This window comes from Triticum urartu, chromosome 3A (genome assembly GCF_056163025.1).
Source record: "Triticum urartu cultivar PI428250 chromosome 3A, HENAU_Tu73, whole genome shotgun sequence".
NCBI lineage: Eukaryota > Viridiplantae > Streptophyta > Magnoliopsida > Poales > Poaceae > Triticum > Triticum urartu.
In genome coordinates this window covers 491,750,407-491,764,741 of record NC_141875.1, presented here as the reverse complement: position 1 = coordinate 491,764,741, position 14,335 = coordinate 491,750,407, and the positions used below count along the sequence as shown (strand labels likewise).

Sequence of the window (14,335 nt, the reverse complement as noted above, 5' to 3'; positions counted from 1 at the left end):
TGGCCTTCTTCTTAGCGGCGGCGTCGTCGGCCATGGTGTCGATGCAGAGGAAGTAGTGGAAGCAGAGGCGAATAGAGTTGGGGACGGATCGGGAGCAGTCGCGTCGAGACGCTCCCCAAAAACCTTATTGTCGTTCTCCCAGGCAGGATCTCGAACAACAGGGTTCCGGAGGCACCTGCTCTCCCGACCAGCCGTGCACGCGGTCGTCGGGATGGGATCGCCGGAGGCAGCACAAAGTGAGGAACAGTAGATGACGGCTAGGTCACGCGAGAGGGAGTGAGTGAACCGAACTAGGTTACTTCACTAGCCAGAGCCTTCTTATATAGTACGTAAGGAAGAAAGTCGTGGGCCTTGTCGAGGCCCACGACCGAGTCGGCCCACTCCCGGCAAGGGAGTCGTTGTTCCCGGCAAGGGTCGCACTCCCGGCAAGGGAGTCGACAAATACGCGGGTCCCAGCAAGGGTCGCACCCCCGACAACGCAAGTCAGCCGACAGTCCAACGTCTTGGACAGTGGCCCACATGTTAGCGACTCGTTAATTAATCCCTAATTAATTCATTCATTCCTGAGCGGCAAAAATAAGCTTCAACTCGGCTCATTCCCGCGGCCCGCAGGCATCGTGACGAGGCGGGCGGAGGAGGAGGAGCGCGCGTGTACCACTCCTCTTCCCAAGCTCCAATGGCAAATGGTAGAGCAGCCCTTATAAAGGGGTCTCAACTCTCCTCAACTAGCAAGGTGGGACTAAACTTCCCACCACCTGCCATCTCACACGTGAGCCTCAAGATTAATCATGGATTAGTGTCTTACATGGGCTTGCCCATCCATAATTCAACAAGGAGGCGTCCAAATTGTCCAATGCAAGTGCCGCTGGCAAGCCTACAAGCAGGAAGGGAGGGGGGCGCACTGCAACGCCGGTGGGCGCGTGCGCATGGCGTCCACCATACGGCGACCGGCGAGCGGGCGGGGCGACATCCATGGCCGCGAGCGCGACCCGCCTCATCCGATCGGCGTGGCGCAGAGCATCGGCACCGAGCACGAGAGCCCTGTGCTGTACGTAGTGGTGGGGAACGGGAAACCAGAGCGGGTGCGGTGCGGTGGGAGAGAGCGACGTCTCCGCGGCGCTGTCGGAGGGCCGGCAGCTCTCGTGTCGGCAGCTACGCGCGCTGCGGCCCGGCACCCACAACCGCTCTCGTCAAACCGGGACTATTTCGTTCGCCACACGTGGAGCCAAATTAGGCTGAACTTGCGGGTGATTTTCGGCCCAACAGGTCAGAAGAGAACAAACTTGCCTTAGAAGGTTTCGAGCGTGCATCACACGTACGTCCCAACATGTCTTAGGAGAGAACGTAACATCGCGTTTTATCTTCTTCTCGCTGGTTGTCATCTGCAAGTGCAAGCATTTACTAGACAGTTTCCTCTGCCGGGGAAGCTGTCACCTCCTAGCTGGAGCCATTAGCAGACAAAGCCCCTTGTGACACCCAGTGGCGCGGACGCCGGACGGGCCCCAGCTCCGCGCGTGTGATTAGTCGATGCTGAGACAGTTAACAAGCAGTGTCATCCAATGGCGGCAATTTAGAAGAACCAAGAGAATTATAATACTCCAGTATTATAGTCACAGCAGTACCCAACTAAAATAAAAATAAAAATTACAGCAGTAGCTCTTGCTTTGACTTGTTGCTCCGAACAATGGTCGAACTGTACTCTACTCGTCGAGACGCGCGCACACAAACAAGGTGGCGCAGGCAGGCAGAGGCGACTGGCAGAGCGCACAAGCGGGAGCAGACAAGAGGACAAGCGGACAAGGGCCGCGCATAAAGAAACCCCCGGGCAAAATAAATCCTCCCGGTCGGCCACTTTTATTAACAAGTCGTCTCCCACTCCCTTCCCCCCCCACTCGCCTCCCTCCAAAGCATAGAGAAGAGAACCTCTCCTCCCTCCCCCACCCCACCCGCTCCAATGTCGCCGCCCCTCGAGCCGCACGACTACATCGGCCTCTCCGCCCCCACCCCCTCCTCCTCCTCCTGCTCCTCCTCGCCCAGCCCCGCCGCCGAGGCCGGGCCCCGCCTCACGCTCCGCCTCGGCCTCCCGGGATCCGAGTCCCCCGACCGCGACCGCGACCGCGACGGCCCCGCGGACGACGTCGCGCCGGCGCTCACCCTCGGCCCCGCCCCCCACAAGGCCGCCTCCAAGCGCGCCTTCCCCGACGCCTCCCCCCGCCGCGGGTGCTCCGCCGCCGCCAGGGCCGAGGACAAGCCGCCCTCCGCCGCCCCGCCGGCCGCCAAGTAAGATTCGATTCCATTCCATTCGCCTCTGAAACTGGACGCGCTGTTGGCTGGCCGCTGCTGATCGACGGGGCCTTCCTCCTCTTGCCCAGGGCGCAGGTCGTGGGATGGCCGCCCGTGCGCAACTACCGGAAGAACACGCTGGCGGCGAGCGCCTCCAAGGCCAAGGCGGGAGACGACGGCGCGCCTCACTATGTCAAGGTGAGCATGGATGGCGCCCCGTACCTCAGGAAGGTGGACCTCAAGATGTATTCCAGCTACGAGGATCTCTCCATGGCGCTTCAGAAGATGTTCAGCTGCTTCATCACTGGTTAGTGTTCACTTCTACTACTAGTAGTAGTAGTTTCCATCTTTGCGTTTGAACGTATCCAGCGGTACTATTACCTGGGTGTTCAGTTCCACTAGTAGTAGTTTCCATCTTTGCCAACTTGCTAAAGCCTGGACGTTGGAAGAGTAAATTTACTACTCCATCTCTGAGTAATAACATCCATCTCTGATTCTAAAGGTCAAAGCTCGCTGCGCAAACCATCAACCAAGGACAGGCTCACTAATCGCTCAAATGTTGATTCCCTCCAAGATCAAGAGTACGTCCTTACATACGAAGACAAGGACGCTGACTGGATGCTTGTCGGTGATCTTCCATGGGAGTAAGCTCTTTTAATTGCTACTCCTATTTACTGTGGAAGCCAGTTCAAGGAGTAATCCCAGAATATCTTTGACTGTCTTAAATACAAATCTCGTCGAACTTCAATCTCTATTGCAGATGGAACTACTAGGAGTACTTAAGATTCACTTGTTGCTAGGTTGGTCTGAGGCTCATTATGAAAATACTATGATCATGATTGATTTACTATCTGGGAGATATTAGGGCTCCACTGTTTTTTCCCATCTACATGTATTGCCTCATAATCTCTGATCGCACTAGTAGTCACCAACTCTCCCCATACTGAAAATTGTATCCATCCTTGAGGAAAAGAAGACTAACCGTAGAACAAGCTTCCGTTATATTTCCTTTCCCCCTGAAAGAAAGCAACGAATCTGCCAGGCTGTCCACAATTGGGCTATATCTATGATGCTCAATCTCGGTTGCTGTTTCTCTCTGAAACCTCGAGTACGAGGCCCATTGTTTGCCAAATTAACAATCCGGATTATGTAGCCATTTGCAAACATTTGAGGCAATCTCACATGGATCTTCACTGGCCTACAAGCACTGGATAGAAAGCTTAGATTTATTAATATGCTGCTAATAAAAAAATGTTGATTTAGGATTCATGAACTTTTATTCTCATCTTTGAAAAGATAGTTTTGAGATATAGATTTATATGCGCCGACCTCTTTACCTTCTTTTAGTGAAAAATCATGCATGTGGCCTTGATGTTAAATTGGCTACTGGAATCTACTTAAGTGTTGTTGGTGAATTTTCGAAATTGATTTCCATGTCATATTGCCTTAGCTTTCATACATGTGTTGGCTATGGAAGTCAAGTTCTAACAGTTCCAATTATTCCTGACCTTAAATTCTTCCTTGCAGTTTGTTTACCACAATATGCAGGAAACTGAAAATCATGAGAGGATCTGATGCAGCTGGAATAGGTATTTGCAGTTTTTACCATATGGAACAGTACTTGTATTTGTGTTTCCCATTGAGTTGCATAGTTTTTACCATATGGAACAGTACTTGTATTTGTGTTTCCCATTGTGTTGCATATGATTTATTTCCACTAGTGTCAATCCTGTACACATAAAAATAAAAATGTATAGTGATTGATGATAGTGGAACCTAAATTAGAATATTATGGCTGGTAAAACACTTGTATGCACAAAGTTTCTCTTGGCTACCATAACTCCATAAGTGACAGAAACCTTGGCTGATATGATAATAAACTGTTGGCTGACAGAAACCTGGGATATGTTAGAACCTGAAACTTCAACTTATAATGTACTTTCACCATCAGCTACCAACACAGACTGTTGAACATTTATACCTCAGCATTAGGTTTGTGTAGATTATATCATTAGGGAAAACTTTGTATTACAAACATGCTCTGAACTGAGATGTGTCCATCTGCCTGCAGCTCCAAGATCCCTAGAGCAGACAGGTCAGAACAAATAAGATTGACCTTCCGGAGTAAAGAAAATGAACCGAGCTAAGTTGCGATGATGTCGTTGGTCTAAATTATTCATGTCAAGTAGTACCTCAAATATCCCAAATGTTAGTGTAGTTACACGTGTTTCTTAGACCTGTGGGTCAAATGTCTGTAATGTGGTCTGTCGAGGTATTGCAATTGTGGTCGCCGTATTTTCACTTGGAAACTTATGTGAGGAAGCTCTGCACTTCCTGAATGCAAGCTTTCCACAAGTATTATTTCATATGTATATTCAAGTGTTGCACTACGTATTATGCTCTCTTGCAATTATCCAATTGCCAAAAACTTTATATTGGCTACTGTCAATGCAATGCTCTGTTCTGATCGAAGAAAACTGCTACATTGTTGAACAATTTATTTGCGATTGAGAAAACTGCTAATGTACAATCTGATCAAGTTGCTGAACGATTTCTTTATACGCCAAGAAGTACAACAATTTGACAAAACCAAAATGCCTATATGTACCTAATCCGATGTGCATACCAAGAACGAAGAGTAAATTGCAGGCAGAACCATGGGATTTCCCCCCTACTTAAACCTATCCCCTCCCCTGGTGGTGGATACAAAATTCGCTGGGAAAGCATGTTTCAGGAGAAAACTGGGGATCATCTTATCTAGTTGTCAAATCTTGAACTGGTAGAACGGTCTGGCGCGTCCTGAAGATTCACCTGCTTTGTGGCAATGGGGTGCACCGGACTCGCCGGTCATTGGGTCGTCCTCGTCAAGATCCGTCTCCGAGCCGTCTTCCTCCTCGGCAGCAGCATCGGGCGTTCCGCGGCGCGACAACGCTGGCTCCATCCCACAGCGAGCGCATCGGTCCGCGCTGGTTTTCTTGTTGCGCCCAGACGTCACCGGCCTCGTCAACTTCAGGACGCCGCGCGCGGTCCTCAGCACGGGACCGGAGTTCCTGCTGTGGGTCTTCCTCTTCTTGTGCCCGGAGGAAGATGCCGACGCCGCCGTAGAATTCCTGGCACCGGCCGCGGGCCCCAGCGTCAGCACGGGCGCCGCTGGGCCAGAGTAGTTGTCGCCGGATTTCCTCTTTCGTCCAGCCGCCGCTGGGGGTTCCACCGGGCCGGCGCGCGGGCTGCGGTACACCTTGCACAGGACGAGCTCGTCCGAGGGGCCTTCTTCTTTGCCATGGTCGAGGCCGATCTCAACCATGATCCATCCCGACCGGATGCTCCGGACACGCTGGCCTTCCTCCTTGGTCATGAAGGAGAAGAACTGTCGCCATCCGATCGGATGGTCGCCGTCGAGAACAGGCTTCACGCCGGCCTCCGAGTGCCAGCACCCCTCCCCGGTGCCCACCGTGCGCGGCCGCCGCTGGCCGTGGGCGCTCTTGGCCGGCAGGAGGGTGAAGAAGTACCAGGCCTTCTCGCCGTCGCTTGCCATCGCCGGGGAGTACTTCCTGGTGAGGGCGCCCGGGCTGGCGGTGTAGACGTCGACATCGTGCGTGAACTGGCACGGGTGTTGGCCGGAGGCGACACGCGGGGTGAGGTAGGACTTGATGAGCACTTGGTCCGAAGGGTGAGAAGCGAAGTCCGGGCGCTGCGCCGCGGGAACCGTCGGGATCCGGGGAAGCTGAGCAGCTCGAAGGGCCTCGGAACGGGGAACCCGAGGCGGAGTGGCGGACGGCGACGTGCCAATCACTCCGCCGCCTCGGCTGGTCGAACCCTGCTCGGAGTCGGACTCCTCCATGGACAGGGTACCTGAAGTGGACGCGGAGACTCGAGCGGGCTGCTGGGCCGAATAGCAGCCGGGCCCAGCAGCCCTTGGCGTCCCCTCTTCAGACGAGGTGGAGTCCTCCTCGCTCGCCTTTCCCCTTCCAATCCTGACGGGTCCAACTCCGGTAGCGGCCGGCGCCGTAGATCTCTGGCCTGCCCCGACGCGCGGGCTCCGATACACCTTGCAGAGGACGAGCTCCTCCTCCGCGGAGGCGTCGGGGTTGAGGCCGATCTCGGCCATGAGCCACCCCGAGCGGACCAGGCGGCCGTCCTCCTTGGTCGCGAAGGAGAAGGCCTGGCGGTACCCGATCTGGCGGCTGTGGCCGATGCCGGCGAAGAGGGGCTTGGCGGCGCGCTCCGAGTGCCAGCAGCCGTGGTCCCCGGATCCGACGGTGCGGGCCTTGCGCTGGCCGCGGCGGCTCTTGGCCCGCAGGGACGTGAAGAAGTACCAGCTCTCCTGGCCGTCGCTGGCCGTGGCCGGGGCGTAGGCGCGGGCGAGGTCCTGCGGCGTGGCGGCGTAGACATCGGCCTCGTGGACGAACTTCCAGGGGCGCTCGCCGGTGCTGACCCAGGGGATGAGGTACGTGCTGATGAGCTCGAGGTCAGAAGGGTGGGACGCGAAGTCCGGCCGCTGCGCGGCGCGTCGGATTGGAGCCATGGCGATTTGTTGGGCGGGGCGAGAATTATGAAGGGAGGGAGGGAGGGAGGAAAGAATGGCTGGGGATTTCGGAGGAAAGTCAAGGCTATATATTAGCACCGGCGAGGACGCGTTTAAGCCTGATAGTCCGAGTTCGCCTCGGCATCCAGACGTACGAACTACGCCAACTCCGCCTGGATTACTACTGTTGATCTCCTCAAATCCGAGTTCGACCTGGAGCCGTACGAGTTTGGCAACCGCAGGGTTGGTGGATTGGAATTCGACCCGGAGTCGGTTTCCTTCACTCTGATGGGCTGGGCCTAGCAATATCTCTAGGCCCAGTCAAACGATCCGCATTAATAACCCGCATTACGACAGCGCCGCGGATAGAGGGATGAGCGTCTCTCAACACAAAAAAATAAAAATAAAATTGAAGAGATGAGCAAGTGTTCTTCAAAAGGAAAAGGATAGGGATGAGCAAACTCTAAAAATATAGGTATCATTAAAAAAGAGATGAGCACGATGTGGAATTTACTCGGTAGTTCAGCAAAAAGCGGAAACGGAGAAAATTATAGAAACTGAAAAAGGGTTTTGCGGAACGGAAACGGAAGTAAAACATATGGTCCCCTTCCCGCGTGGAACATGTAGGGAGACGGAAATTTCCACGTGTATTTTACCTATATCCAGCCAATTTGAAAAAGGTAAAGCCCATATACCTTTAGCTTGGTCCAAGCCCAACCCAATTCTTTACACACCTAAACCTAACCTCTCGGTCGTTCCCCCCTAGTCACTGCCTCATTAGGTCCTGAGCTGCCGCTGTTCAGATGCACCTACACCCAAGCGACTAGTGATATTCCCCGGCTTATGACCATCACAATGTGAAGTGCTTTATGGAAATTCGCACAACGATGTAGAAGTGTTCCACCTCCCGAAGGAGGCCGCGTGAGTCTACTGATATAGATGGGAAAATCCCTCGTCCGGACATTACAAGGAAGGTGAAGCACGATGCATTAATCAAGGAAGGATCAGTTACGACTTTAATTGTGCTAGTTTGCATGCATGTGTTGGACATTACAGGAGACTTCTAGAGTCCAAGAGAGATTCTATACAAATTCAAACAACACCCTTAATCACTTCATTAAGTTGAGATTACGTGTGAATGATTTTATGTCCCTTGTTGGTAGAGCCTTGGTGAAACCATATGCAACTTCATACCTGGAGTGGACAAACTAAATCTCTAACATTTTTTATGCTTCTATTCCCTCACAAAGTGATATCTGTCTCTATGTGATATGTTCCGGCATGGAAGACATGATTTACTTACAAATATGTGGCACCCGAATTGCCATACCAAATACATGAATCTTGTGTTAATACAAGTCCCTTGAGCATATACTAAACCCAAATAATTTTTGCATTTGCATTTGCAAGATCTTTATATTCTACTTTATTACTTGACCTTGATATGGTTCCTTGTTTCTTAGCACAGCAAGATATCAAGTTTAGTCCAAATAAAATAGCAAACCCACCAATTGACCTTCTATCATCAACGCATCCGGCCCAATCTGCATAGTGTTCTCGATGTTCCTTAAGATGCGTTGGCCAATGTACTATGGTTGGTACATACAAATACTGGCGCACTCTTTTAATTGGAAAAGAAATTTCAGTTCTTGAAAGTGTCAAGTATTGAAGAGCACCAACTATGCTTCTACATTTTGTAATATCTCCCTGTCCCAAAAGTTCACCATCAAAAGAAGATAATTTCCTGGTGCCGGAAAGAGGTGTAGCCATGTAGGTGAAGGTTTGCTACCTTGCATTCCAGTTTTAGCCAAAAGATTGTATCATATTTTTCTTGGGTCAGAACTAGTTCTTTAATTTTCTTCACTTCAGTTCCTAATAAAAAGTGCAAATCTCCTAGGACCTCGAGAGCAAACTCTGATCTTATTCCTTTAGCATTTCTCTTATACTCTCTTGAGAAGAACTTGTGACAATGATGTTGTCGCCCGTGCAAGCACGGCACCTCGGTATGAGGGGCGTCCCCTTTGTGTGTTCGGCGAAGGCTAACACACTCAAGATCCACCTCTACTACATGGTGAAGATAATGCAGTGTCACAATGATTTTTACCTAGGTTCAGGCCACTCAGAAGCGTAACACCCCCTAATGTTATTCACTGAACATGAGGTTTGGTGTTTACAATAGATGAGCACTTTTTGCTAGGAGGCAGTCTAGCCCTCACTATGTCATGTGCTGCTACTTGCGATGGAGTTGTTAGATTTCCCCGAAGAGGAACAGTGAAGCAGTATAGTATCATAGTATTTCCCTTAGTTAAGAACCACGGTTATCGAACCAGAAGGAGGCACCACACTAGCAACGTGAACCATACCTGCACACACACACAATAATTACTTGCACCCAACAAATGCAAGGGGGTCATCACTCCCCTTGTTCTTGCTAGTTGCAAGATTAAAACTAATAGTGATAGGCAAAACAATAAAAGTAAAAAACAAAATTAATGGAAACACATGAAGCAATTGCAGTTTTTTAGTATTAATGGAGAATGGACCCTGGGGCCATTGATTTGCTAGAGGCATCGCTCTCATAAGCACAACAACGATGGGTAAACAAATTACTGTTGGGCAATTGACAGAATTGTGCATACTTATGATGATCATCCAAGGCACAATCAATATATAGGAATTACGTCCATTGTCGTGGAATTGTCATGGCAGATGTCCTAGTGTGAGGACTTAGTCGTGGAGCCATCGCACTAGGTTAGCTTAAAGGGGTTAAACGGGACAAAGGACACAGGGGTTTATACTGGTTCAACCCCTTGCGGTGAAGGTAAAGGCCTACTCCAGTTGAGGTGGTATTACTTATGTCTCAATCACCAGGGAGCGAATACGCTTGACCTAGCTTTCGATTTGTTGTCTCTTGCCCTAAACCGCCGCCGGGTCGTCCCTTTATATACACAGGTTGACGCACACCGGCTTTACAGAGTCCCGGCCGATTCATATAACGTGTCCGGCTCGGTGACCAAATATACATGCCTTACAATACAAGTTATACATATATGTCGATTTACGCTTATGGGCTTTAAGCCGTCTCTGAGCCTCGGGCCTTTTAACGAGTCTTCATAGTGAACCACCATCTTCAGCGCCTTTATGGGCTTTGTCTTGATGGGATGTCGTGGCATAACCCGGCCCCTCCTGGGCGGGTTAACCCAATAGTTATATCCCCAACATTAGGCTCCAGGTTGACTTGAACTTGTTCATGTCAATCTTCAACACTTCAGGAAAAAAATCCATCTTCATTTGTTCTTCACAAGATACTGTAACCCGCCATGATGTCATCTGCCATTAATTTCGCACGAGACACATCATATCTTAACGGATGTTTATCTTTAATTAACCACCCCGAAAATCGAGGCGTCAACACGACTGGATAATCTTCTTTTGGCCTCCTCGTTTCTCGTGCCTGCCTACTGACCCTTTTCTTATAAATAGGCCCCGACAGCCCATCCATTCTCCCCCTTCTTTCCTTCTCATCTTCCTCCTCTCTCGCAACGTTCCAGCGTGCCCGAGCTCCGCCGCCGCCGACCTTCGCCCACTGCTTCAACTCCGGCCGCTGCATCACCCTGAACGAACCAGAAACTCACGGCGCCTCTTCGCTGTTTATCAACATCGGTAAGCCTTCACTTTTCCTATTAATAGATCTGCCTTAGGGTTTCCCTGTTCATCGGTGTTCATCACCGTTCATCCTTCTCTTTCCTAGATTGCATAGTTTTGATCTGAAAACGACACAAATCTTGTGCGATAGCAGGTTTAGCACTTGTTTTTTAATATCAGAACATATCCTCATTGCAACAGATCTCATCTGGGCACCCCCACTTTTCTGCTGCCGCCACCTTAGGTTTAGATTTTATTTCATTTCTATGAACAGCCGCAGATCCAATCTTATAGCTCCAATCTGTAAAACATGTTTGTCCCAACACTTCGTAAAATTCGCTCTTGTCAGATCTTGAATATCAGTGCTTGTCATGGCGGCTTACATCACTGGCTTATAATTATCCATATATCATTAGGCCCCATTTAAGCCGCCATTTGGAGTACATGTTGTAGTATATTATTTCCGGCTTTAATGAATCAACTTAACATGGCAAAGAATTTCTTTTCTTTAGGCTTTTCTCTCCACAATGCCGCCAAAGACAGTCACTTCATGCAGCTGGGTTAAGTCCATTGTTACCGAAGATACTCTCAAAGATTTTGCCAAAATCGGGTACTTGCCAGCAAAGAATGTTATGCCTTATCGTGCCCCCGACCCAGGCGAAGAAAGACCTCAACCAAAGGATGGTGAGGTCATTGTTTTCACTGACCACATGAACCGGGGCTTCTCACCGCCCGGCTCTAAATTTTTACGAGATGTTCTGCACTTCTTTCAACTCCATCCGCAAGACATTGGACCCAATTCCGTGTCAGACATTTGCAACTTTCAAGTCTTCTGCAAAGTATACCTTCAAGAGGAGCCCAGTGTTGAACTTTTCAGAGAATACTTTTATTTGAACCGCCAAAACGAATTCACAAACGGACCCAGCTTGTAGCTCGGCGCAATCTCAATTCAACGAAGAAGAGATGCTATCTTTCCCTATGCTTGCTTACCGAGTCATCCCAAGGACTGGAACCAGACATGGTTTAATTGCAAAGATACCTCTCCGGCTGACGAGAATCCATTGCCGGGTTATCGTGTCGAGCGCCTGGACCCAAAACATTTTATTCCTGAGAAGCTTACCGATGTCGAACGTGCAAAGCCTTCTCCTATCACTGCAAAGGTCAGAGATTTGCTGGGAAACGGTTTAACTGGCATTGACTTGGTTCGGTGCTGGGTCTCTTGGCGAATGATACCCTTGTGCCGTCGGCCCGGCTTAATGTGTACTTACACTGGTGGTATAAAGGATCCGTTGCACCACAGCTCTGTACGCTTAACTGACGAGGCAATCAACGAAATGACCAAGTCTCTTCTGAATGAAGATCCGGAAGATTGTAGCAAAGTGGGTCTGAACCCTTTCTACAAACTTAACTCGCCACCAGATGTAAGTCTCCAATTTTCTTACCTTTACCTCATCATTTAAACGTTTTATTAACTCAACTTTGATGATTCTTCACAGGCTGATTCTGATTTTTGGAAGAAGAAGTACAACCATGAAGCTGCCAAGAAGGCCAGGGCCGTCAAGAAATCCGCCAAGAAAAACACTAAGAAAAATAAGAAGAAACTAAGCGCCTCCAACATGTTTGAACTGGATGACAGCTCTGAGTCGAAGGTAGCCCTTGACTCCCTTGGCTCCTTTTTCAATCACATTATTGACACTGGTTATGCTCAGGATGACACGGGGGCCAGCCAAGCAGCTAAAGAAGAGGTAACTATTATTTCATCTGACTCAGAGCCTTTGCCAAGACAGAAAATTCGACAAGTAATCCGGAAAGTAAGATTTTCGCACCCCTTAGCTCATTTGGATCCTCACTTTCTTTTGAAGCAACAACAGCACGAGAGCTGGCGACAAACTCGAACCAGTGGCGGTGGAGAGTTATCGTCCAGTTTACCGAATACTCCAGCTCCGCGAAAATGGCAAAATGAGGTCTTTCCAAACTTAACTTTTTTTATCCCATGGCGGGTCTCATTCGTCGGCCACTTACTTCTTTCAATTCAACCCTTTCTGGAGGTTTCTCGCTCTTCCTCGGGCGACTCATCTCAAACACAGCTAACGGATTTCAAGACTGCCCCTGGGTAACATCTCTTTTGTTTTCTAGCTCCTTATGCTCTTATACTTATACTGATCTCTCATGAATCGTGCAGTGGAAAAGCCAAGCCTAACAAGAGGGCAAAGGTGATCAAGCTGGCTGAAGACCCCAAAGCTCCTGAGCCGGAACAACAAATTCCAGCATCTGATACATCCATGGTACCACCCGATGAGCCTGTCCTTGACGGTCCACCAGAAATTCCTGACCTCTCCAGCGACCAGACAAGACTCAATCCTTTGAATATTGAATCGTCAAGCTCACTTAAACCGTGAGAGACTCATACTGATGATGTTACGATCACTGGCACCGGCTTTACAGAGCCGGGAAATCCAACTGTGTTGGCTCAACACTCCGCTAAGCAGGAATTCATTGAAAAGCGGAAAGTGAGATTTGACGTTGCTCACTATTCTTACTTGAGCAGCAGTGAAGTACTCTCTGGCTACCTCAACCAAGTACATACCAGCCGAGATCTTGAAATTGATATGGTGAAGCAAATGCATAAAAAAATATGAGGTATGAATTCCGGCTTAAGTTCAGTATGCATATCCTGTCAGCTCCCAAGTCTACTGTGTATAATAGAATTGAATATGCTGTAGAATTTAGAATAACAATGAGTATAAAGCATCTTTGAGAAAAAAATCCTTTAAAAAGCCATCTTTCACTTAGACTGGATTTGAATGATCAACATTGCATTTGTAGCCCCCAAGGGCCGGTTTAATCAACATGAATAAGCCGGTACTTATCAGTGTTTGTAGATCAGAATTTTACTCACGTAGCCCCCATGAGCCGGTTGTGGTGTCCGTGGCACTGGCGGGTCATCATAAAGTAGTAATGAAATATGAACAAATATGCATTAGCCCCCAAGTGCTAAGTACTATTGCTTGCAAAGTGCTTGGGACTTAATCATATAAACCATTACAGGAAGAATTTTTCGATAGGCATTAGCCCCCAAGTGGCAAGTGTTGTTGCTTGCAAAAGGCTTGAGACTTATATTCCTGTAACCCGGATAGAAATGTGTTTGTATAGGAGGCCACTACTGAACTTCAATCACAATTGGCTGAGGCAAAGACCCGGCTGGATATTCAAGAGTCAGAGACCCGGAAAGCCGATTTAAAATTCAAGTTTAGTCTGGAGGAAACGGAAAAGCTGAAGACCGGGTTTTTCATGCTAAAAGAAACTCCTGGGCCGAAGAGAAAAGCGCTCTAACACAACACGCCGAAAAAAGCTGAAGCTGATCTGAAAAAGGTGACCTCTGAGCTTACCGTTTTAAAGCGTCGGGTGTCTCAGATGGTTTCTGCTATCTTTGGTAAGTCACCGTGTGAATATTGAAATTGAATCGCTTCCGTGAGGGTATAAACCACCACTGATTACTTCCACGATTGTCACACAAGTCCAAGGAGCAGTAATCTGAATCAAGACGTGCTGGTGAAGCTTAAAGCCGTATATACGCTGGTTGAACAGCTATATACCGGAACACAACGCACATTAGCCACAATTTCTCCAACAAATCAAGGACCCAACCTGCTAAGCGACGTGTTGAAAAAATTGTCAATTCTGCCCGCGAGGATTGAAGAGATAAAATGGTCATGTGTGAGAGCCGGCGCCGTGACGGCCTTGAGCCATGCCAAGGCATGGGTACCCGAGCTAGACCCTGCCGAGGTAGCTACCGGGTATCCAAGCCTGAAAGAAGATGGCACTCCTTTTGATCAGCAAGACTTCGCCGCCTGCGTAAAAGAAATTCGTCCTCATGTGACA

General features: G+C 49.3%; 2 protein-coding genes across 2 annotated transcripts; one reads left to right on the top strand and one right to left on the bottom strand.

Annotated features, from left to right (window-relative positions):
• The first annotated feature begins 1,930 nt into the window (after nt 1–1,930).
• LOC125544574 (auxin-responsive protein IAA5) lies at nt 1,931–4,718 on the top strand. Its single transcript, XM_048708307.2, has 5 exons — nt 1,931–2,280; nt 2,373–2,590; nt 2,786–2,927; nt 3,811–3,872; nt 4,355–4,718. The coding sequence occupies exons 1-5, from the start codon at nt 1,955–1,957 to the stop codon at nt 4,390–4,392; spliced, it is 786 nt and encodes a 261-aa protein (XP_048564264.2). The 5' UTR covers nt 1,931–1,954; the 3' UTR covers nt 4,393–4,718.
• A 97-nt stretch (nt 4,719–4,815) lies between these two features.
• LOC125544573 (uncharacterized) lies at nt 4,816–6,991 on the bottom strand. Its single transcript, XM_048708305.2, has one exon. It carries the CDS (start codon nt 6,806–6,808, stop codon nt 5,048–5,050), a length of 1,761 nt encoding a protein of 586 aa, XP_048564262.2. The 5' UTR covers nt 6,809–6,991; the 3' UTR covers nt 4,816–5,047.
• Between the last annotated feature and the right edge of the window lie 7,344 nt (nt 6,992–14,335).

Excerpts from the sequence above, each read along its gene's own strand:
- LOC125544573 (XM_048708305.2), bottom strand. The coding sequence starts at position 6,808 with ATGGCTCCAATCCGACGCGCCGCGCAGCGGCCGGACTTCGCGTCCCAC.
- LOC125544574 (XM_048708307.2), top strand. The coding sequence starts at position 1,955 with ATGTCGCCGCCCCTCGAGCCGCACGACTACATCGGCCTCTCCGCCCCC. Across the intron at positions 2,281-2,372 it reads GCCGCCCCGCCGGCCGCCAA|GGCGCAGGTCGTGGGATGGC; the intron begins GTAAGATTCGAT and ends CCTCTTGCCCAG. Across the intron at positions 2,928-3,810 it reads GTCGGTGATCTTCCATGGGA|TTTGTTTACCACAATATGCA; the intron begins GTAAGCTCTTTT and ends TCTTCCTTGCAG.